This window comes from Salvelinus namaycush, chromosome 37 (assembly GCF_016432855.1).
Source record: "Salvelinus namaycush isolate Seneca chromosome 37, SaNama_1.0, whole genome shotgun sequence".
Classification (NCBI taxonomy): Eukaryota; Metazoa; Chordata; class Actinopteri; order Salmoniformes; family Salmonidae; genus Salvelinus; species Salvelinus namaycush.
Window position 1 is genome coordinate 8515669 of NC_052343.1, and position 24078 is coordinate 8539746.

The 24078-nt window shown below is 42.7% G+C and overlaps 2 protein-coding genes across 4 annotated transcripts; both read right to left on the reverse strand.

Moving 5' to 3' along the window:
- Window positions 1–98: 98 nt before the first annotated feature.
- gja9a (gap junction protein alpha 9a) lies at window positions 99–1547 on the reverse strand. Its single transcript, XM_038976928.1, has one exon. The coding sequence runs from the start codon at window positions 1545–1547 to the stop codon at window positions 99–101; it is 1449 nt and encodes a 482-aa protein (XP_038832856.1).
- Window positions 1548–8215: 6668 nt separating this feature from the next.
- rhbdl2 (rhomboid, veinlet-like 2 (Drosophila)) lies at window positions 8216–24078 on the reverse strand. Of its 3 annotated transcripts, none has more exons than XM_038977310.1 (8): window positions 23806–24078; window positions 22535–22789; window positions 21193–21341; window positions 11106–11218; window positions 10601–10701; window positions 10438–10498; window positions 10249–10310; window positions 8216–9495 (listed from the first exon to the last, which is right to left on the reverse strand). In XM_038977310.1, exons 2-8 carry the CDS (start codon window positions 22769–22771, stop codon window positions 9319–9321), a joined length of 900 nt encoding a protein of 299 aa, XP_038833238.1. In that variant the 5' UTR covers window positions 22772–22789; window positions 23806–24078; the 3' UTR covers window positions 8216–9318. The 3 variants fall into 3 exon arrangements, with proteins under 3 accessions (XP_038833238.1, XP_038833237.1, XP_038833239.1); XM_038977309.1 differs by having other exon boundaries at window positions 23802–24078; XM_038977311.1 differs by lacking the exons at window positions 10438–10498; window positions 10601–10701 and having other exon boundaries at window positions 23802–24078.

The window sequence follows — 24078 nt, forward strand, 5'->3', positions numbered from 1 at the left end:
TTCGCACAATGTCACAACTCGTGTCATGTTCTTTTGATCTTGTTTGAACTGAAGTTTTCTTGTCTGAGGGACAAAATATTAGGTTTTACTCTTAGCGTTCAAACTTGTAAATCTGTGGGGGCTCGCCTACTGCTTGCGTTGCTTGTGGATGATGGTCGGCGATTGGAAGAGGGTGGTCTCGGACTATGCTGTGACCCTGAACTTGAGTCCTCCAGTGAGTCTGGGGTGGAGGAATGCATTTTGGGTTCTGATTTCGATGCAGTCCGGGCTTGGTACCCACCACTGGCCTTAGCACCCCCATAAGAATCTGTGTCTGAGCCTTTGCCCTCCACCACTGTGGAACAATTTGAGGGAGCGTTGACCCTCCATGTTTTTCTTCCGGCACCTACTAGCAATGTTGGGCAGGAGGAAGCGTGAGATGCGTTCCTTGGGCGCATGGGAGAGTCTGCCGACTCCTCTGGCTCCTCCTGCTTTGGCGGGGTCACTGAGTCGCAGGGCGGTGAGCGGCTGTCACTGCTGGTGTTATTGGAGTTGGAGTTGTGCTCCGTCAGGCTATGTGCAGCATTTTTTAGTTCTTCCACACTCTGTTTACCAGCCAGTTCACCCTGAACAGGGAGGAAGGCAGATGGGTTGATAAGGGAAGGGTAGGTGTGACCGTCCTGGGCCCGCTCCAGTAGGAGGTTGTAGCCACTGGGCGCGGAGGCCATGGTGGGCTTGCAGCCGGAGGAAGCAATGCATGTCTGATGCACCACGGAGTCTTTCTTGGCTTTGCTTGAGTAGAAGTCGTCAAGCTCGTCTTGCAGGTGTGGATAGTAGTCCAGGATGCCCTTCTTGACCTTCTTGTAGCCCAGGTGCATGATCTCCAAGATGTTTAGGAAAAGGGAGACTACAGCGATGCATTGCATAAAGACCATGAAGACACTCTTCTCTGTGGGCCGGGAGACGAAGCAGTCCACCGCGTTGGGGCAAGGCTCACGCTCGCACTTGAAGAGAGGGGAGAGCTGGAAGCCATAGAGGATGTACTGGCCCGTTATAAAGCCTACCTCCACGGCGGAGCGGGTAATGATGTGGGCCACGTAGGTGCGCAGCAGGGACCCCGACAGCGGAGCCTTGTTGAGCTTGCCTTGCTCCAGCTGCCTCACCTCTCGCTCAATCGTTTTCCGAGCCGCCACCATCTCCACGTCCACCAGCTCCAGCTCGCGACGCAGCAGGACCTTCTTTTTCTGCCGCTCCTTCTCCAGGGCTCGGAGGCGGTAGAGAGCATGGCCCATGTACACCAGCGAGGGCGATGAGACAAAGATGACCTGAAGGACCCAGAAGCGGATGAGGGAGATGGGGAAAGCCAGGTCGTAGCAGACGTTCCGGCACCCGGGCTGCTCCGTATTGCAGATGAAATCGGCCTGCTCATCGTTCCACACGTCCTCGGCCGCCACACCCAGCACCAGCATTCGGAAGATGAATAGGATGGTGAGCCAGATCTTTCCCACCATAGTGGAGTGGATATGCACCTCCTCCAATATCCCCCCTAGAAAATTCCAATCCCCCATCTTTACACGGGCATCGTTGTGTCTGTCAGTAGGAGGCAAGGCAGGGGCAGAGAGAGGATGGAGGCAATTTTATAATTTTGTCATGTTAGAGGCTATATGGAACTTTTGCCTTTTGGGATGGCTCTTGAGCCTAAGGCCCCTCAATGGACAGAAATATTGCTTAGAAATTCTAATTGGACATAAAGGGACATTCCTCCCCAATAATGAGCAAAAGCATTTAGGGTTTACCTAAAACCAAGGATTTTTTGTTGTTGTGAAATAAGACATTTATTCATATTAATATCTATATATAAACCATACAGCCAACTTTCAAGTCACAATTTGGTGTTTAACAATTAGCAACTAAATTCCTGACATTAGTATTTTCAACAATACATCTTAAAAACTAAATGTAAATGTTATTTTCTATGCAGTTTGTTTTAAAATCTGTATTTCATTAACAAATACTCTATGAAAAATATATTATTCTGCAGACTATTTTAATCCCACAAAGGTTGCTTTACCAATTAAAATAATGCATCAGTCCTTTCATATCAATAAATATAATTAAAACTAAACATGGTTAAGTCATTGACATACAAAAAATGAATTGCAACCTACCTTTATCAGGAAAAAAAGGGAAATGTACATCGAAGACAGATTTTAAATGTATCATGAATATGGAGCATCACATATTTGTAAAGCATATCAAAATGTACGAATAAGCAAGCAGTCGGTTAGCATCATGTTTATTATTTTCCTCTTGCTCCGTTCAGTAGTCCTGTTTTACCAAAAATAAAGGCATTACCCTCGGTGATTTAACTTATAAACAATGAGAGAAATCAATGAGAGTCATTTCCATTTACCTTGCAGCAGCATGGACAGACTGCCGGTGATTTAAATCCCTGCGGGTCAACCAGCCGCGATGAGGCCACAAAAGCTTTAAAAAAAAATCGTTTGTGCCCCCTCCACATCTGTCGATGCGCATCACCTGAACCTCTGTGACCCGAATGTTACCAGGGTTGTCAGTGTCAGCAATAGGGACAGTACACTACGTACGACTGAACAGTTGAGACAGCTGCCAGTGCCAGATTCTGGTCAGTCAGCGAGATGATAAAATCAATAATCAGAGTTCTACCAATACAGTACAAGATAAATCATAGCCACACAGCAATTGTTTCAGCCTATTCATGCTTGCCATTTATTGATTCAGGGTTATAGGTTAGTTAAGTAATATGTCCTTAATTAAAAAGAAACAGTGGAATTAGTCCCCAAAAATTACTTTGTTAAAAATATATTTGGCTTCTCCTAAAGGACTAGCTGAACTTAAATTTGAACAGTCTAGTATGGCTTGAATGCATAGCCAGGGATCTAAGAGCGAAGCATGGAAAGTTGTTGTACTGGACAGATGGCTAACTTATTAGGTTCACTCTTGTCTACCGTCTGAAGATTCTATAGGCTGTTGTTGGAGACTCCATAGCCCCCATGAGAGATGTTTGGTGATCATGGTATATATAGGCAATGTGATGGGAGTTTCTTTTGAAATCAGTTACTGGTTCTGGTATCCCCCAAACAACATAACGCTATGACACACTGTGCCACAACTCTTTCAGATCTATCGGGTTTTTTTTACTCTTGTAATGCAATCAATGGGTCATGTCCGATTTCATACTCTGGTGCTTCCCCTCTGTAATTAAGTTGTCTCTGGCAGTTGACAATATTTTTATCCATTTACAAGAAATCAATTACTCTGGCTTGTGGCAATTGAAGTCAGTCAATTCAGGAAGTGATATGAATTTAAAAATCCAAACATTTTACAACTTCTGACATAAATAGCTTCTCCTTTTCAGAAAATAGATTCCCTTTTTCAATTATTCAATTGGAATTTCAGTTTACTTCTAAATTGACTGCCTCAATTTCGAAATGAGCTCAAACCTAATTACCACAGATGTTAAGGGTACAGTTGAAGTCGGAAGTTTACATAAACAAGTTTTAGTGACTCCAACCTAAGTGTTTCAACCACTCCACAAACTTCTTGTTAACAAACTATAGTTTTGGATAGTCGGTTAGGACATCTACTTTGTGCATGACACAAGTAATTTTTTCAACAATTGTTTACAGACAGATTATTTCACTTATAATTCACTGTATCACAATTCCAGTGGGTCAGAAGTTTACATACACTAAGTTCACTGTGCCTTTAAACGGTTTGGGAAATTCCAGAAAAGATGTCATGGCTTTAGAAGCTTCTGATAGGCTAATTGACATCATTTGAGTCAATTGGAGGTGTACCTGTGGATGTATTTCAAGGCCTACCTTCAAACTCAGTACCTCTTTGCTTGACATCATGGGAAAATCAAAGAAATCAGCCAAGACCTCAGAAAAAACATTGTAGCCCTCCACAAGTCTGGTTCATCATTGGGAGTAATTTCCAAAGGCCTGAAGGTACCACGTTCATCTGTACAAACAATAGTACGCAAGTATAAACACCATGGGACCACGCAGTCATCATACCACTCAAGAAGGAGATGTGTTCTGTCTCCTAGATATGAACATACTTTGGTGCGAAAAGTGCAAATAAATCCCAGAACAACAGCAAAGGACTTTGTGAAGATGCTGGAGGAAACAGGTTCAAAAGTATCTCTATCCACAGTAAAACGAGTCCTATATCGACATAACCTGAAAGGCCACTCAGCAAGGAAGAAGCCACTGCTCCAAAACCGCCATAAAAAAGCCAGACTACGGTTTGCAACTGCACATGGGGACAAAGATCGTACTTTTTGGAGAAATGTCCTCTGGTCTGATGAAACAAAAATATAACTTTTGGCCATAATTATTGTTATGTTTGGAGGAAAAGGGGGGATGCTTGCAAGCCGAAGAACACCATTCCAACCGTGAAGCACGGGGGTGGCAGCATCATCAAATCTAATTTATTTGTCACATACACATGGTTAGCAGATGTTAATGCGACTGTAGCGAAATGCTTGTGCTTCTAGTTCCGACCATGCAGTAATATCTAACAAGTAGTATAACCTAACAATTTCACAACAACTACCTTATACACACAATTGTAAAGGAATGAATACGAATATGTACATAAAAATATATGAGTGATGCCCAAACAGCATAGGCAAGATGCAGTAGATGGTATAGAGTACAGTATATACATATGAGATGAGCAATGTAGGGTATGAAAACATTATATACAGTGGCATTGTTAAAAGTGGCTAGTGATACATTACATCAAGATGGCAAGATGCAGTAGATGGTTTAGCGTACAGTATATACATATGAGATGAGCAATGTAGGGTATGTAAGCATTATATAAAGTGGCTAGTGAAAAATTGATTACATAAATTTTTCCATTATTAAAGTGGCTAGAGTTGAGTCAGTATGTTGGCAGCAGCCACTCAATGTTAGTGGTGGCTGTTTAACAGTCTGATGGCCTTGAGATAGAAGCTGTTTATAAGTCTCTCGGTCCCCGCTTTGATGCACCTGTACTGACCTCTCCTTCTGGATGATATCGGGGTGAACAGGCAGTGGCTCGGGTGGTTGTTGTCCTTGATGATCTTTTTGGCCTTCCTGTGACATCGGGTGGCATCATGTTGTGGGGGTGCTTTGCTGCAGGAGGGACTGGTGCACTTCACAAAATAGATGGCATTATGAGGAAGGAAAATTATGTGGATATTTTGAAGCAACAAGTTCATCAGTCAGGAAGTTAAAGCTTGGTCGCAAATGGGTCTTCCAAATGGACAATGACACCAAGCATACTTCCAAAGTTGTGGCAAAATGGCTTAAGGACAACAAAGTCAAGGTATTGGAGTGGCCATCACAAAGTCCTGACCTCAATCCTATAGAAAATGTGTGGGCAGAACTGAAAAGGCTTGTGCGAGCAAGGAGGCCTACAAACCTGACTCAGTTACACCAGCTCTGTTAGGAGGAATGGGCCAAAATTCACCCAACTTATTGTGGGAAGCTTGTGGAAGGCTACCCGAAACGTTTGACCCAAGTTAAACAATTTAAAGGAAACGCTACCAAATACTAATTGAGTGTATGTAAACTTCCGACCTACTGGGAATGTGATGAAAGAATTAAAAGCTGAAATAAATCATTCTCTCTACTATTATTCTGACATTTCACATTCTTAAAATAAAGTGGTGATCTAAATTCCCTGACCTAAGACAGGGAATTTTTACTAGGATTAAATGTCAGGAATTGTGAAAACTGAGTTTAAATGTATTTGGCTAAGGTGTATGTAAACTTCCGACTTCAACTGCTTATTCAAAACTTGCAATCAGTTTTTTTTGTCCAGGAGTTGGCATAATCTGGGTCCTGTAACTCAACCCGAAAACAGTTACAAAACAGTGTTTATAAAGCAGTTACAAATTGAAATGCAGTTATGATCATTGTACGTATTAGCCTACATATAGTCTCATGTCATGATCAAAAAACACAACTTTCTTTGTGGTTTTCCTTTAACCAGATCATACTATCATTATTTCCAAAGGAATAGATGTCAATGAGATTTTGATAATCGACTTTGGTCAATGCACAGTGCAGTTACATGTTGGCCTACAGTAGGTCTGTTATTTTGTCTATCAACTCGTAGACTAACACCAATTGGAGTTGGCCAATCTGTGTGATGTGCAATTGATGTCTATTAGGGATGGGCGTGAGTACTCGATACAAGGTTTATATTCTATTACTAATAATCAAATTCCTGTACACTAAATTTACAAAATGTAACTATACTGAACAAAAATATAAATGCAACATGTAAAGTGTTGGTCCCATCTTTCATGAGCTGAAATAAAAGATTTCAACGTTTCCGTACGCACAAAAAGCTTATTTCTCTCACATTTTGTGCACACTTTTTTTTACATCCTTGTTTGTGAGCATTTTTCCTTTGCCAAGATAATCCATCCACCTGACAGGTGTGGCATATCAAGAAACTGATTAAACAGCATGAGGTGCACCTTGTGCTGGGGACAATAAAAGGCAGCTCTAAAATTTGCAGTTTTGTCACACAACACAATGCCACAGATGTCTCAAGTTTTGGCATGCTGACAGCAGGACTGTCCACCAAAGCTGTTGCCAGAGAATTTGATGTTAATTTCTCTGAAATAAGCCGCCTCAACTTCGCTTTAGAGAATTTGGCATTACGTCCAACCAGCCTCACAACCGCAGACCACTTGTAACCACGCCAGCCTCGGACCCCTCATCCGGCTTCTTCACCTACGGGATTGTCTGATACCAGCCACCCGGAAAGCTGATGAGACAGGAGTATTTACATTTGTAATTAAGCCCTTTTGTGGGGAAAAACCCATTCTGATTGGCTGGGCCTGCCTCCCATTTTTGTTCAGTATATTTAGCAGGTTAAATGTATGCGCACTGCCACAATTTCAAACTCTGTTTATAGTTTGTGGTGTATCAAGTGCAATGAAAATACATTATGTTTTGTTTTCAGAACAACCAGTAATTGGAACAACCAATAGCATACAGGATTTTTCCCCCTTCAAACCTGTTTCATTTAAACCTAATATGGCGTACTCAAAATCATTTATCAGAGTACTCAAACACAGACATTCTTTCAAATGCATTCCCTAATGTCTATCTCAAACACTTTATAGCTTTCCAAAGCACCTGCCACTCATTCATGTTACATTTGGCAGAATAATCAATTACATATATCTACTGGCCCAAATCCAGACATTTTCTACTAGTATCTCCCCATGATGAGTACACCAGATTGTCATGCTCTAACTAATGACCTGCACAAAGGGAAAATGTGGAAATATTGGTTCTCAGTACAAAACCTTAGCAATAATCCACCCAGGATTTGGGGTTGAGTAGACTGTGTGCCAGTCTGGTTCTGCTTTACTCTACTTTAATACAGGAGCTAACATTGTTCAATCCCAAACAGTCTGGTACCCAATATAGACTGACTATACCATTCACCTGAGAACACTGTGTACTGCCCTGAAATCGTCTCTCTTTAGAATACAAGTCAAATCATTTGGCAACACTAGGGGGATTGAGTCACTTTCCAAATTAGTCTGATTCAAACACATTTATAGTCAGGGATTCACATTAGGTGAACCTTGTTTGAGGATTTTATTTAGCCTAGATTCAATCAGTTTGGTGAATTTAAGAACCAATATTTATTTGCAATGACAACTTGGCCATTACTAATTTATCAGTACTTTCTGAAGCTTCATTACCCCTCTTACCCAATGGCTTAAGTGTCCACAAAGCAACAAGCAAGCACTAACTAGCACACAATTAAATAAATGGCACTGTATTGATGTTCCGAGTCTGGAACTATGGAATGTTCCACATAAACTGGCTAGAGTGGTGGCTGTCATTGGGGTACGATCAATTGTCTTTTTTTTTTAAGCCACTGTCAGCTAATGAGAGCCATAGAAGCGAGGCTGCTTGGCACCCTGGTTCAGGTCAGACATCAGCCAAGCAAATATCCTGCTCCATACCCATTCACTAACCCCCATGTCTGGCTTGCTGAATCCCAGATGAATTAAGATTGTTTTGCCAAGATTAACGTGTTAGTCATATAACACCAAATAGAGTTTACACAACAACAAAAACTCATTATCTAATCATTTTCAGAGATTGGATTATGCATGGCTTTGTCAACACACAGATATATGATCTGAAGGGATTTTGGAAATGTATGTAAAATATTTATTTAATGTAAAAGTGATGGAAAGATACAATATCAAGTCTGGTGATAAAAATAAAAAGAGGTTCAAATACAAAACAAGTCATTTACAATTGGAATGTTATGCTGTCTACCTAAGATTTACTTAGAAAGTACATGGTAAAGTTGTAATTACATAATTAAATATCTAAAGTATGTATTGGGTTTCTTAGAGATTTGTTGAACCACCATTTGGTTTCAGATGCCAACTAACAAATATCACCACAAATAAATGTAGGAAAAAACATTTGAAGATATCTTCAGTAAAAATATGCCATCCAGATGGCCTTAAGTTGAGGCCTTTTCATTATACTAAAAGGTTATGTAGACTAATACACACTGGTACAATTGAAATGATATAGAAAATGCCTAATATACAATGGAAAGTGCTGCCCTCTACTGTTCCACTGTACACAAACATCCTAAAACACCCAATGGACTAACAGACTGATGAATTACAAACTGCTGGCAAGTAGCAAAAGAGAAAAACAAATTAAAAAGATGCGTTCAATAAATTATCATTGAAAGAGGCTTAGCCAAGGATGTGTGAGCAGATTTACATTGATATGTACTATTGGCAGACAGCGTCTCATCCTGTCAACAGGGAAGTGAAACAATAACCTGGCATTGGGCCATTGTCATTGCTTGTTTATGAATTGACACTCCAGTCACCAACAGATGTCACACTGCTCCTGATGGCTTGAAAATACACAAAAGACACACTTGTAGGCCAATCTAAAACTTTGAGGAAAGGACCTGCTTGGGGAAATAATGTCCTACCTCACTGACCAATCAGGACAAACATCATATGAAAAAAAGACCTGTAACACCAACAAACTGAGATATATTGAGTTCAGTACAAAACCTAGAAATCATTATCAACATCACTAAAAAAAAACATGTAACAAAGAGAATGTGTGCTGTGTGTAATACTACACTTCAGCAACAGGGGGTCCCTCTTTCCATTTAAATCTCTTCTCTCCTGCAGTAGAGGTTTACATTTTTGGGATAACCTTCCAAGTCCCTGAAATGCCCTATTTCCGTTATTCAAAACACATTCATTCGTGTAGTGTGAAATTATGCAGGGGAAAGGAAGATGTTGAAGAGCACAGCGAACAAGAGGAAGACGACGTAGCCGACTATGCAGAGCCAGAAGCGCGGGTCCTTCAGGAGCTTCTGGTTGTAGGCGCTGAAGAACACGTAGCCAATGGTCATCCCAGCCACCCCTCCTCCGATGTGCGCCACAAACGAGACCTGGGGGAGACCAGGGAGGAGTCTCATTTCAGTCGCGTTTTCCCTTCAAACCAACAAAGACATGCTGTGCTGCAGCCTTACAATTAGTGCCCTCTGCCCTGTCACTGTGGTTAGTATGCAAAGGGTGGACAGCCAGTAAAACTAGCAGGACCAGTTTAAAAGCAGCCAGTGAATATGGAACTGCACTTCTCACGAAGACCAAGAAAACAGGAAATAAATGCAAGATGAGAGAGGGGAAGCAGGTGATAGATTAGTAGCCTATAGGCCAGTCAGTTAGGCTGCTGGAAAGACAAACAGCTGCAACCCTTATCGTGCTCTCAGCTTCTCCTAAAGCAGAGAGAACAGAATCAAGGATCACACTCAGTCTAGTGACAGGAATGGTATGGGTGCAATAATTCAGGGGGAACAGACAGGTTGTGTGTGTGACACAGTGTGTGTAGAGGGCAATCTGGTTTAGAGATTAGTCAGCCCTGTGTAACTGTAACCCGTATAATGCAGCTGGGTGGTACTGCCACCTCAGTTTTTTTGTCTCTAGTTTTCTATTTACATACACTGATAAAAGCCAGATCTACTCACTGTTATATTGGTCTAGGGTTGGACTTCACTTAAGAGCCTCTCCAGCTGTGAACTAAAGACTGTTCTAAAAAAGCATTGCTCTCTGCTGAAACAATACTTATCTGTTTGTGGAAAATATTTCAATGCCAGGCATTTTAAGAAGAGAAAGGGCATGCGGGGGAAAAAAAGATGTCTTACCTTCAAGCCAACTTCGTGAGTAAGAAACCTTCTGTAAAGGGCGAATCCGACATCTGTCCCGACTTGAGAAAGAAAACATTGAACGTTTAGTTACTGAAATACAACCACAGAGGCGTGGGCGCTGCTGGAACAGTAAACCTTGAGGCACTGGTGGGAAAACAATACGAGTGGATCTGAGAAGAGACCTACCAATAATCACAATCACTCCAATACGAAACACTCCAAGGAGAGGAATCATCTCTCTGAAGTTCTGTAGGTCAGGGTGTAACACAAGAGGAAGGAACAGGGAAATAATGAGAGAGAGAAAATAAATCTGCAGAAATAGTAGAATCAGCAGTTTGCCAGAACTCACCACAACAGCATTCATGAAGTATCCACCTATGAGGGCATATACCCCCCCAGAGGCCCCTACCAGAGCACTGAGAGGATCAAATATGGAGCTGGCCAGAGAGCCTGAAGAAAACATGCATGAGAAGGTCATCTATAGCATTACAGACATTTCAGCTATGAAACCCAAACAGGAAAAATCGAACTTTTGAGAAGCGAAAGAATTTCAGAGACTTAAGTGTGAAACGTGAATACCATCTACACAGCTCTGTGCCTGTGAGTTGCTAGCATTGTGCAGTCATGAGCAGGAAAAATCCGGAGGTGGTATGTAACAAGCGAGCTAATATTAACTAAGGCAACCTGTCGCGCACATTGTGTTGGTTAACCAATCATATGCTATACTATTCATGTCACTAACCAAAACAGAGTCAACTTAAAAAGCAACTTTATTCAGTCGTAACAAACCTTTGAAGACAACTGTGTCTAATTGACTGTGTCAATGGAAAAGGGGGGTGTATGTGGATGCCCACCTGCTAGGACGCCTGCCATGTAGACCATGCCCACTTCAAAGCCTTTGTGGACCAGCTCCAGCGGGATGCCCAGCAGTAGCTGCATCACCAGGTTGCCCAGGATGTGCTCCACGCTGTGGGGGAGGAAGACAGAGGGGAGATGGAGACATGGGAGTTGAGACTTGGGAGTACAGTGGTGGCGCCAGGAATTTTTCACTGGGGTAGATTGGTCATTGCAAAGGGGTTCTTGCAATCTACGAAGTACGCGCACGCACACACTAGCTAAAATCCAAGCTAGTTAGATACTATGTCGATAATAGTAGCCTCTTTGCCCCAGGATACCTGTACACTGGGGCCAGTGTCAGAGAAGTTCATAAATCATTGAAGCCACAAAAATTATATCAGAAGCAGAAGTGTCAGCTGGTAAACTTGCCAACCAAAGTGAAAACAACTGTGCATTCTAGCATTCAATATTTTCAAGCTAGTAGTAGCTAATTGCCTCAAGGCGGATTTCCACTATCAGCGTTAAATCGGATAGCCACGGTAGCGTCACCCTCATGTGGCTGCTAGAAAAACTAGAAAGCAAGCATCAATAGCCAATCCAGCAGGGGCTAGAAGCAATAGTCAGCTTTGATTGGTCAAAATTGACGAGATATCGTGGAGTATATGGATAAAGTTCAGCTTTCCACAACTTTGGTCCCGTCCTGTTCCCATGTTTGCAAGCAAAGTACATTTCAACACATCCTCAAAACATTATTTTACCTGAGAAGATCCTCTTAAATTATTTCTGGTAAAAACTCCTTATGGGGTAAATTCCACAGCATAATTTAGCCCACTGGCAAACTAACTAGCTAACATATTCAACTCCAGGGCAACAATTTTGAATGGACATCAAGCTAATATCATCAAATTCATGAAAATGGGGTCATTTTAAGTTGCTAAATTATATTAGGAGATTTACTTTATTAACCTTTGCCCAATGCCTTTTAAAGGTTTCCAAATATGAGAAAAAAATGCAATCCAAAACCTTCATGAAAGACATCAGGTAGAGAAGTAAATTAAGCCATGAACATAAAATTGTACATATCTTAAATTACCACATTTTCATGAATTTGATCAAATAAGATTGAAGCCCATTCAAAAACAGTACAGGTCATGCACCCGGAAGTACAGTGGCATGCGAAAGGATTCACCCCCTTTGCATTTTTCCTATTTTATTGCCTTATAACATGGAATTAAAATTTATTTTGGGGGGGGGGGGTTTGTATCATTTGATTTACACAACATGGCTACCACTTTGAAGATGCAAAATATTTTTTCTTGTGAAACAAACAAGAAATAAGACAAAAAAAACGGACAACTTGAGCGTGCATAACTATTCACCCCCCCAAAGTCAATACTTTATAAAGCCACCCTTCGCAGCAATTACATCTGCAAGTCTCTTGGGGTATGTCTCTATAAGCCTGGCACATCTAGCCACTGGGATTTTTGCCCATTCCTCAAGGCAAAACTGCTCCAGCTACTTCAAGCTGCCACCCCCGTGCTTCATGTTTGGGATGGTGTTCTTCGGGCTTGCAAGCCTCCCCCTTTTTCCTCCAAACATAACGATGGTCATTATGGCCAAACAGTTCCATTTTTGTTTCATCAGACCAGAGGACATTTCTCCAAAAAGTACGATCTTTGTCCCCATGTGCAGTTGCAAACTTTAGTCTGTTTTTTTATGGCAGTTTTGGAGTAGTGGCTTCTTCCTTGCCGAGCGGCCATTCAGGTTATGTCGATATAGGACTCGTTTTACTGTGGATATAGATACTTTTGTACCTGTTTCCTCCAGCATCTTCACAAGGTCCTTTGCTGTTGTTCTGGGATTGATTTGCACTTGCGTACTATTGTTTGTACAGATGAACGTGGTACCTCCAGGCGTTTGGAAATTGCTCCCAAGGATGAACCAGACTTGTGGAGGTCTACAATTTTTTTTCCTGAGGTCTTGGCTGATTTCTTTTGATTTTCCCATGATGTCAAGCAAAGAGGCACTGAGTTTGAAGTTAGGCCTTGAAATACATCCACAGGTACATCCCCAATTGACTCGAATGATGCCAATTAGCCTATCAGAAGCTTCTAAAGCCATGTCATCATTTTCTGGAATTTCCAAGCTGTTTAAAGGCACAGTCAAGTTAGTGTATGTATACTTCTGACCCACTGGAATTGTGATACAGTGAATTATAAGTGAAATAATCTGTCTGTAAACAATTGTTGGAAAAATGACTTGTCCGGTCTGGTCAGCATGTGACACGTCGCAAAATAAATTTAGAAATCCATGTTATTCAATTATTGCACTCACACTGCCTGCGTGCCAACGAGCGTCTGCGACGCCAAGGGCTAAAATAGAACTCCTTTCTATTTCTGACGCAGATTGCGCTGAAAGTCCTGCCTCTCCCATCTCCTCATTGGTTTATAGAAGCAGGTACCCACGTGCCATCTTCTCATTGGTTATACCCACGTGGGTGATTGAACGACGAACTGTTTTGCCAGTAGTCGTGGTAATACTATGAAAGTTTAGATGCTGATCACCATATAAGTTCAAAGATGAAAAAGCCTGGAAGGAGGAGAGATGACTAGAAACGATTCGGTTGGCCGTTTTATCTGTGGATTAATTGTCGGAGTAGAGGACCTTGTGTATTTCAGGTAAAATAACTCAATGTTTATATCCCAGGACAAATTAGCTAGCTAAATAGGACAAATTAGCTAGCAAGTGCAAGCTAACTAGCTAAATTGCCATATGTTTAATGCTTTTCGACCTGTCCCCAAATTTATGTCATTGTTTCAGAGTTTGTTTTGATATTTTAACCTGCGTGTCGTGATCGCGTTTGCTGTAGGGGGACAAAATAAATGTATGCACGATAGCGCACGATGGCGCGCGCGCAGCCGGTTTGGGTTCCGTGTCATGCACGAAGTAGATGTCCTAACCGACTTGCCAAAACTATAGTTTGTTAACAAGAAATGTGTGGAGTGGTTGAAAAACAAGTTTTAATGACTCCAACCTAAGTTTATGTAAACTTCCGACTTTAACTGTATGCACGCACCACTTTTCCGTTTTTATATATATATATATATATATACACTGCTCAAAAAAATAAAGGGAACACTTAAACAACACAATGTAACTCCAAGTCAATCACACTTCTGTGAAATCAAACTGTCCACTTAGGAAGCAACACTGATTGACAATAAATTTCACATGCTGTTGTGCAAATGGAATAGACAAAAGGTGGAAATTATAGGCAATTAGCAAGACACCCCCAATAAAGGAGTGATTCTGCAGGTGGTGACCACAGACCACTTCTCAGTTCCTATGCTTCCTGGCTGATGTTTTGGTCACTTTTGAATGCTGGCGGTGCTCTCACTCTAGTGGTAGCATGAGACGGAGTCTACAACCCACACAAGTGGCTCAGGTAGTGCAGCTCATCCAGGATGGCACATCAATGCGAGCTGTGGCAAGAAGGTTTGCTGTGTCTGTCAGTGTCCAGAGCATGGAGGCGCTACCAGGAGACAGGCCAGTACATCAGGAGACGTGGAGGAGGCCGTAGGAGGGCAACAACCCAGCAGCAGGACCGCTACCTCCGCCTTTGTGCAAGGAGGAGCACTACCAGAGCCCTGCAAAATGACCTCCAGCAGGCCACAAATGTGCATGTGTCTGCTCAAACGGTCAGAAACAGACTCCATGAGAGTGGTATGAGGGCCCGACGTCCGCAGGTGGGGGTTGTGCTTACAGCCCAACACCATGCAGGACGTTTGGCATTTGCCAGAGAACACCAATATTGGCAAATTCGCCTTTGGCGCCCTGTGCTCTTCACAGATGAGAGCAGGTTCACACTGAGCACATGTGACAGACGTGACAGAGTCTGGAGACGCCGTGGAGAACGTTCTGCTGCCTGCACCATCCTCCAGCATGACCGGTTTGGCGGTGGGTCAGTCATGGTGTGGGGTGGCATTTCTTTGTGGGGCCGCACAGCCCTCCATGTGCTCGCCAGAGGTAGCCTGACTGCCATTAGGTACCGAGATGAGATCCTCAGAGCCCTTGTGAGACCATATGCTGACACATGCACATTTGTGGCCTGCTGGAGGTCATTTTGCAGGGCTCTGGTAGTGCTCCTCCTTGCACAAAGGCGGAGGTAGCGGTCCTGCTGCTGGGTTGTTGCCCTCCTACGGCCTCCTCCACGTCTCCTGATGTACTGGCCTGTCTCCTGGTAGCGCCTCCATGCTCTGGACACTACGCTGACAGACACAGCAAACCTTCTTGCCACAGCTCGCATTGATGTGCCATCCTGGATGAGCTGCACTACCTGAGCCACTTGTGTTGGTTGTAGACTCCGTCTCATGCTACCACTAGAGTGAGCGCACCGCCAGCATTCAAAAGTGACCAAAACATCAGCCAGGAAGCATAGGAACTGAGAAGTGGTCTGTGGTCACCACCTGCAGAATCACTCCTTTATTGGGGGTGTCTTGCTAATTGCCTATAATTTCCACCTTTTGTCTATTCCATTTGCACAACAGCATGTGACATTTATTGTCAATCAGTGTTGCTTCCTAAGTGGACAGTTTGATTTCACAGAAGTGTGATTGACTTGGAGTTACATTGTGTTGTTTAAGTGTTCCCTTTATTTTTTTGAGCAGTGTATATATATATATATTTATTTTTGTAACATTTTGTGTATGTCCATTACATGAAATCCAAATAAAAATATATTTAAATTACAGGTTGTAATGCAACGAAATAGGAAAAAGGCACTGTAGGCAGGACTTTCATAGCGTATAGCTAGCTATAAGCAACTTTTACATAGTCCAAAGATACAGTATCTCAAGCAACAGGATTTTTCAACCACTCAAATTCATGAGATTCTGGCTGAACCAATGAGGAGGCACAGCGTTATGTAGGCTATGCCAGCTTGCGGAGCAGTTGGAGCTCGTTCGTGAGAACAGGATTTTGAGAGAGAGAAATATGTCGACGTTATATTATATATATATATACACACTGAGAATTTAAAACATAGGCCAATTCTAGAAGGGGCTTCAGCACCGTCTTGCTACCCCATGGCGCCGCAAGTGTGGGAGTGGATAGGCAAGTGAATGTCTTACCCATGAATCAGAACCTGTGGAAAGACTCAGGCCAGGATTCAAAGAAACACATAAACAACGCGCACACTGCAATTGACCCTTTATTAAAAGAAAATTTTTGCTTGAGTCGACATCCACAGCGTTTACAGTGAATGCAATCTCTGTGAACATTTGGGAAATTGCCTTTAAAAGCCTTTCACTTGGATTGAATCGTGACCTCAAACTCCGGAGAACCCAGAACTGCTTTAGCAAGTGTCCATGTGTTGTATAAACAGATGATAGGGGAGAGAGTGAATCATTTCAGGGAGATGTGGCAAGAAGAATGATCTGCAATGCTCTACTCTTTGGGATGGTTTCTTGGGAGCCAGATTAAGCCACAGGAAGTTGGTAGCACCTTAATTGGGGAGGACGAGCTTGTGGTAATGGCTGCAGCAGAATCAGTGGAATGGTATAATTTTTGTTGCCATTCCATTCACTCTGTTTCAACCATTATTATGAGCCGTCCTCCCCTCAGCAGCCTCCTGTGGATTAAGCCTGGACTTCTTTACGTGCTGCTGTGCGTTTTGTTGCTAACCTTACTTTGCTACCTGCCAACTTCACGGTTTTTACTTTTTAATTACCGTTTATATTTTTAGTTTTTCCCTTGCTCAACTTTTTTTTCATTCAACTTTTTCACTATGGACGCTTTATCTGGATGTGGTTCGTCAGGACCTCCACCAGCCAAAGCTAAGTAGTAACATTAACTTCTTTGGGATAGGGGGCAGTATTTACACGTCCGGATGAAAAGCGTGTCCAAAGTAAACTGCCTGCTACTCAGGCCCAGAAGCTAAGATATGCATATTATTAATAGATTTGGATAGAAAACTGTTTGAATCATGTCTGTGAGTATAACAGAACTTATTTGGCAGGCGAAACCCCAAGGACAAACCATTCAGATTTTTTTTTTTGAGGTCACTCTCTTTTCAATGGGTTTTCATTGGGAATCCAGATTTGTAAGGGACTTTCTTGCAGTTCCTATCGCTTCCACTGGATGTCAACAGTCTTTAGAAATTGGTTGAGGGTTTTCCTTTGAGAAACTGTTCAGAACGAGGGTAGAGAGAAGTGTACTCTTTGATAGAGGCGCGTGACCTGAAAAGCACGCTCCACTTTGTTTTCCTCCGGTTTCCTTCCTTATCCACGTCGGCACCAACGATGTTAGGATGAAACAGTCAGAAGTCACCAAGCGCAACATAGCTTCAGCGTGTAAATCAGCTAGAAAGATGTGTTGGCATCGAGTAATTGTCTCTGGCCCCCTCCCAGTTAGGGGGAGTGATGAGCTCTACAGCAGAGTCTCACAACTCAATCGCTTGTTGAAAACTGTTTTCTGTCCCTCCCAAAAGATAGAATTTGTAGATAATTGGCCCACTTTCTGGGACTCACCCACAAACAGGACCAAGCCTGGCCTGTTGAGGAGTGAAGGACTCCATCCTAGCTGGAGGGGTGCTCTCATCTTATCTACGAACATAGACAGGGCTCTAACTCCCCTAGCTCCACAATGAGATAGGGTGCAGGCCAGGCAGCAGGCTGTTAGCCAGCCTGCCAGCATAGTGGAGTCTGCCACTAGCATAGTCAGTGTAGTCAGCTCAGCTATCCCCATTGAGACTGTGTCTGTGCCTCGACCTAGGTTGGGCAAAACTAAACATGGCGGTGTTCGCCTTAGCAATCTCACTAGAATAAAGACCTCCTCCATTCCTGCCATTATTGAAAGAGATTGTGATAACTCACATCTCAAAATAGGGCTACCTAATGTTAGATCCCTCACTTCCAAGGCAGTTATAGTCAATGAACCCCCGCACCCCTAAAAACAAAAAAACATTTGTCATAAGAAACTAGCTCCCTGGTATACAGAAAATACCCGAGCTCTGAAGCAAGCTTCCAGAAAATTGCAACGGAAATGGCGCTACACCAAACTGGAAGTCTTCCGACTAGCTTGCAAAGACAGTACCGTGCAGTATCGAAGAGCCCTCACTGCTGCTTGATCATCCTATTTTTCCAACTTAATTGAGGAAAATAAGAACAATCCCCCAAAACAATTTGATACTGTAAAGCAAAGCTAACTAAAAAGCAGCATTCCCCAAGAGAGGATGGCTTTCACTTCAGCAGTGATAAATTCATGAACTTCTTTGAGGAAAAGATCATGAAAGCAAATTACGGACTCCTCTTTAAATCTGCGTATTCCTCCAAAGCTCAGTTGTCCTGAGTCTGCACAACTCTGCCAGGACGTAGGATCAAGAGACACTCTCTTGACACACTGATGAAAATAATCATGGCCTCTAAACCGTCAAGCTGCATACCGGACCCTATTCCAACTAAACTACTGAAAGAGCTGCTTCCTGTGCTTGGCCCGCCTATGTTGAACATAATAAACCGGATGTGTACCAAACTCACTAAAAGTGGCTGTAATAAAGCCTCTCTTGAAAAAGTCAAACCTTGACCTAGAAAATATATTTTTTTTTTAATATATATATATTTTTATATATATATATATATATATAAAAAAAAAATCGGCCTATATCGAATCTCCCATTCTTCTCAATTTTTTGAAAAAGCTCTTGCATGGCAACTCACTGCCTTCCTGAAGACAAACAATGTATACGAAACGCTTCAGTCTGGTTTTAGACCCCATCATAGCACTGAGACTGCACTTGTGAAGGTGGTAAATTACCTTTTAATGACGTCAGACTGAGGCTCTGCATCTGTCCTCGTGCTCCTAGACCTCAGTGCTGCTTTTGATACGATCGATCACCACATTCTTTTGGAGAGATTGGAAACCCAAATTGGTCTACACGGACAAGTTCTGGCCTGGTTTAGATCTTATCTGTCAAGGCTCCGTTTTAGGACCATTATTGTTTTCACTATATATTTTACCTCTTGGTGATGTCATTCGGAAACATAATGTTAACTTTCACTGCAATGAGGATGACACACAGCTGTACATTTCAATGAAACATGGTGAAGCCCCAAAATTGCCCTCCCTGGAAGCCTGTGTTTCAGACATAAGGAAGTGGATGGCTGCAAATGTTCTACTTTTAAACTCAGACAAAACAGAAATGCTTGTTCTAGGTCCCAAGAAAGAAAGTTCTGCTGTTGAATCTGACAATTAATCTTGATGGTTGTACAGTCGTCTCAAATAAAACTGTGAAGGACCTCGGAGTTACTCTGGACCCTGATCTCTCTTTTGATGAACATGTCAAGACTGTTTCAAGGACAGCTTTTTTCCATCTACGTAACATTTAAAAAATCAGAAACTTTGTCCAAAAATGATGCAGAAAAATGTATCCATGCTTTTGTCACTTCTAGGTTAGATTAGTGCAATGCTCTACTTTCCGGCTACCTGGATAGAGCACTAAATAAACTTCAGTTAGTGCTAAACACGGCTGCTAAAATCTTGACTAGAACCAACATTTTTTATCATATTACTCCAGTGCTAGCCTCTCTACTACACTGGCTTCCCGTCAAGGCAAGGGCTGATTTCAAGGTTTTACTGCTAACCTACAAAGCATTACATGGGCTTGCTCCTACCTATCTTTCCGATTTGGTCCTGCCGTACATACCTACACGTACTGTACGGTCACAAGACGCAGGCCTCCTTACTGTCCCTAGAATTTCTAAGCAAACAGCTGGAGGCAGGGCTTTCTCCTATAGAGCTCCATTTTTATGGAATGGTCTGCCTACCCATGTGAGAGACGCAGACTCGGTCTCAACCTTTGTCGTTATTGAAGACTCATCTCCTCAGTAGGTCCTATGATTGAGTGTAGTCTGGCCCAGGAGTGGGAATGTGAACGGAAAGGCACTGAAGCAACGAACCGCCCTTGCTGTCTCTGTCTGGCTGGTTACCCTCTCTCCACTGGGATTCTCTGCCTCTAACCCTATTTCAGGGGCTGAGTCACTGGCTTACTGGTGCTCTTCCATGCCATCCCTAGGAGGGGTGTGTCACTTGAGTGGGTTGAGTCACTGACGTGATCTTCCTGTCCGGGTTGGCGCCCCCCCTTGGGTTGTGCCGTGGCAGAGATCTTTGTGGGCTATACTCGGCCTGGTCTCAGGATGGTAAGTTGGTGGTTGAAGATCCCTCTAGTGGTGTGGGGGCTGTGCTTTGGCAAAGTGGGTGGGGCTATATCCTTCCTGTTTGGCCCTGTCCGGGGGTATCGTCGTACGGGGTCACAGTGTCCCTCGACACCTCCTGTCTCAGCCTCCAGTATTTATGCTGCAGTAGTTTATGTGTCGGGGGGCTAGGGTCAGTCTGTTATATCTGGAGTACTTCTCCTTCCTTATCCGGTGTTCCTGTGCTAATTTAAGTACGCTCTCTCTAATTCTCTCTTTCGGAGGACCTGAGCCCTAGGACCATGCCTCAGGACTACCTGGCCTGATGACTCTTTGCTGTCCCCAGTCCACCTGGCCGTGCTGCTGCTCCAGTTTCAACTGTTCTGCCTGCGGCTATGGAACCCTGACCTGTTCACCGGACGTGCTACCTGTTCCAGAAATGCTGTTTTCAACTCTCTAGAGACAGCAGGAGCGATAGAGATACTCTGAATGATCGGCTATGAAAAGCCAACTGACATTTACTCCTGAGGTGCTGACCTGTTGCACTCTCGACAACCACTGTGATTATTATTATTTGACCCTGCTGGTCATCTATGAACATTTGAACATCTTGGCCATGTTCTGTTATAATCTCCACCCGGCACAGCCAGAAGAGGACTGGCCACCCCTCATAGCCTGGTTCCTCTCTAGGTTTCTTCCTAGGTTCTGGCCTTTCTAGGGAGTTTTTCCTAGCCACCGTGCTTCTACACCTGCATTGCTTGCAGTTCGTGCTTTTAGGCTGGGTTTCTGTCCAGCACTTAGTGACATCAGCTGATGTAAGAAGGGCTTTATAAATAAATTTGATTGACTAAAAAGTTTGGTCAATGGAGAATCTCCAATGGGCTTGGGCATCTGTGTGAGGTGAAGTGACCCTTACCCAGCGTGGACAAACATGTAGGAGACGAAGCGCCACGCCTCCTCCCGCCGGTCAGACTTGTAGGAGAGAGGGCTGTTCCAGATGCCCTCGCCCAGGGTGACCCACTGCTTCTGGGGCTTCCACACCGCATAGTAGATAAACACTGCTAACTGTCCAGACAAACACAGGGTAGATCAGTGACTAGTTACATACTGACAGGAGGGGTCCTGAAAGGCTAAACAGTTGTTTTAAATGTAGCCATTAGTCAGCCTTTCATAAAGTGTTCCAGTGTGGGCAGAGCAGACCATTACAGCAGCATACAAACATATTTCAGACTGATAACACACAATGGCAACAAAGTTAATGAGAAGAGCAGAGAGAACCCTAGACAAATTCCTTAAAAAAACTGCATTGACATGGCACATTTTTCCACTCCCTTTAACATAAAAACCCACATCTCAATGATTCTGCCATAACAAGCTCACCATACTACTAAAATAGCAGTGAAATGTCATGGACACAGTGTACGGTTGAGTATGATTAAAAACACATTCCTTAAACCCTGGTCCCAATGTCAATTGTGCTCAAACTCTATTTTCATTGAGCCGATGCATAGGTCTAGGGATTGCTCTAAGAATCTTGGATGAATTCAGACATTGAGATGGATAAGCTGGCCGAGACTTCCCACAGCAGAAGGAGAGAGAGGAATGTCAGGTACAAGAGCTCTACAGTTCAGACCTTAGCCACATCCAAACTCAGAGTTTGAATACACAAATACCAATGTTGAGCCATTTAATAGAGCTCGCCAGCTTGTAGTCCTAAAAAACAGAAATCTGTTACCTCGGGTTTGTTCAGCCATTCCTATTGGGGAAATTAATGGGGAAAGAATAGGGTTTTGGACATACACATTGAAAATAAGGTCGGAGGTTAACACAGGCTTAGGAGAGTTTATACGTTTTGTTCTAATGAGATATCAGTCAGTTAACATGACCTTTATTAATTAGAAAGCCTTTGTGCTTTATATGCTTCAAAATACACACAAAAGTGGCGTTAGCGGACGAAGATTATCTCATAGAGCAAAACGTATCAGATCTCCTAAGCCTGTGTTTACCCAGACCTTATTTTCAGTGTTTATTTTTTTTAAATAAACATTTATTTTCCCCATAGGCTTTGTCCAATGAACCATGGTGGAGGTACAATTTCAGCTGCACCTCTCTCTTTAAATACTACGTCCAGAGCATTTCCTGAAATTGAAAATTCACCCAGGTATAACAACACAATCATCATAACGTATGCAGATGCTATAGAGGCTACTTGTTGTCAGCGCTGTGCTGCCATTAGTATGATGCGTATCAACCCTCACCTCTCCGATGCTGATGAGGATGATGAAGATGGGAGGGGGGCAGCAGTTGGCTCGCTCCCGGTACTGTTCGTGGAGTTCTTCCGGAAGCATCCACTTGGAGATGGAGCGATGGAACCTCTCGCAGCATCCAACCTTCCTATTCCCGTCATCATCACCTCCCCTATCCCCCATCCGTCTCCCATCTCGGTCAACAGGGTCTACAGCGAGGGGGTCCTGCTCTTCAATGTCTATGTCCATCACTCCTCAGATTGTAGCCTAGACAAATAGAGTGGATGAGTCAAATGAATTGACAGGAAGAACATGCTACATTTCTCCATTTTAGATCATGCATTCCCTATGAAAGTATGTCAATGTCTTTTCAGTATGTGTCGATAGACATACAATGAGGGCTGGTTTCCTAGACACTGATTAGATTTGACTTAAATCGGTGTCTGGGAAACTACGGAGGATTTATTTGGACTAAAACCATAAAGGTCAGGATTACACTGATTTGTTAGAGTGTGTGTTGTGTTAAATGGGATTAACAAAACTAAGGGTGAGATATTGGCTTCTGAATTACGGGTTGAGTAGCTAAAAGGGTTAACGACACATTAGTGAGGTATTTGATACAGTGATAAACATGTAAAGTTCAGCTTTGAAGTATAAAATTGTTGTCTCTCGGGACAATTAGAGTAGTTACGCAACTCTTTCGGGCACACAGAGCGGATGCTTTCGGGGGCCAGAAAATGTACCGCATGAATCCCAAACAAATATAGAATTTGGCAAAAACTACTTAAAACCTTGATTACATTGAGATACAATCACATATGCCTCTCTATGTGTGTGAATACATGGGTTTTCAAAAAAATTTTTTTTACTATATATAGGCCTAGATATATTTATTTTCTCCGAAAACTTAAGGGGGATATAAATTTGAACGGCCCATTAGGTAACCCTGGCCTAACACATCAATGGCTGATATATTGGGCTACTTTGGAGTCTAGGGTAAATTTGAATGAAATAAATACAAGCGCGGGCAATACAATTTCAAGCACGGCAATACACGTTAATTTCCCTAAACCCCTTTTCGACTATATGGATTTTTCTTTTCTTTTTCCTTCAGTTTCCCTGCATATGAACCATGAGCCTATGTAAACTTAACCCACACACATGATCATGTCCCATTCAGTACAGAAGTTGGTCTGTACATTTTCCATAATAACAGCGTCTTTACTCTGTAGGCCTATATAGAATGCAATGGTATTTATAAAGTTTAGAAGTAACTTACGTACTGATTGAAAGAGCTGCCGTGAAAATGATTCAACTCAACGTTTCCACTAGCATCTTAAAATACATAAATTGTAGAAGTTCTCAAATACTTTTGTTTTTATATTTTCACGCAATTCTAAAACAGTCCGGACATTCCAAGCGGGTAAAATCCTCACTACTGCACATTGGGAAAATGACGGTCTATTCTGATAAATGACTTGAGATAATTATAGACCTCGCTTAGCTTTTCCTGCAGCGGAACTTCCTTTTTCCAAACAAACCTCTGAAGCGTCCCT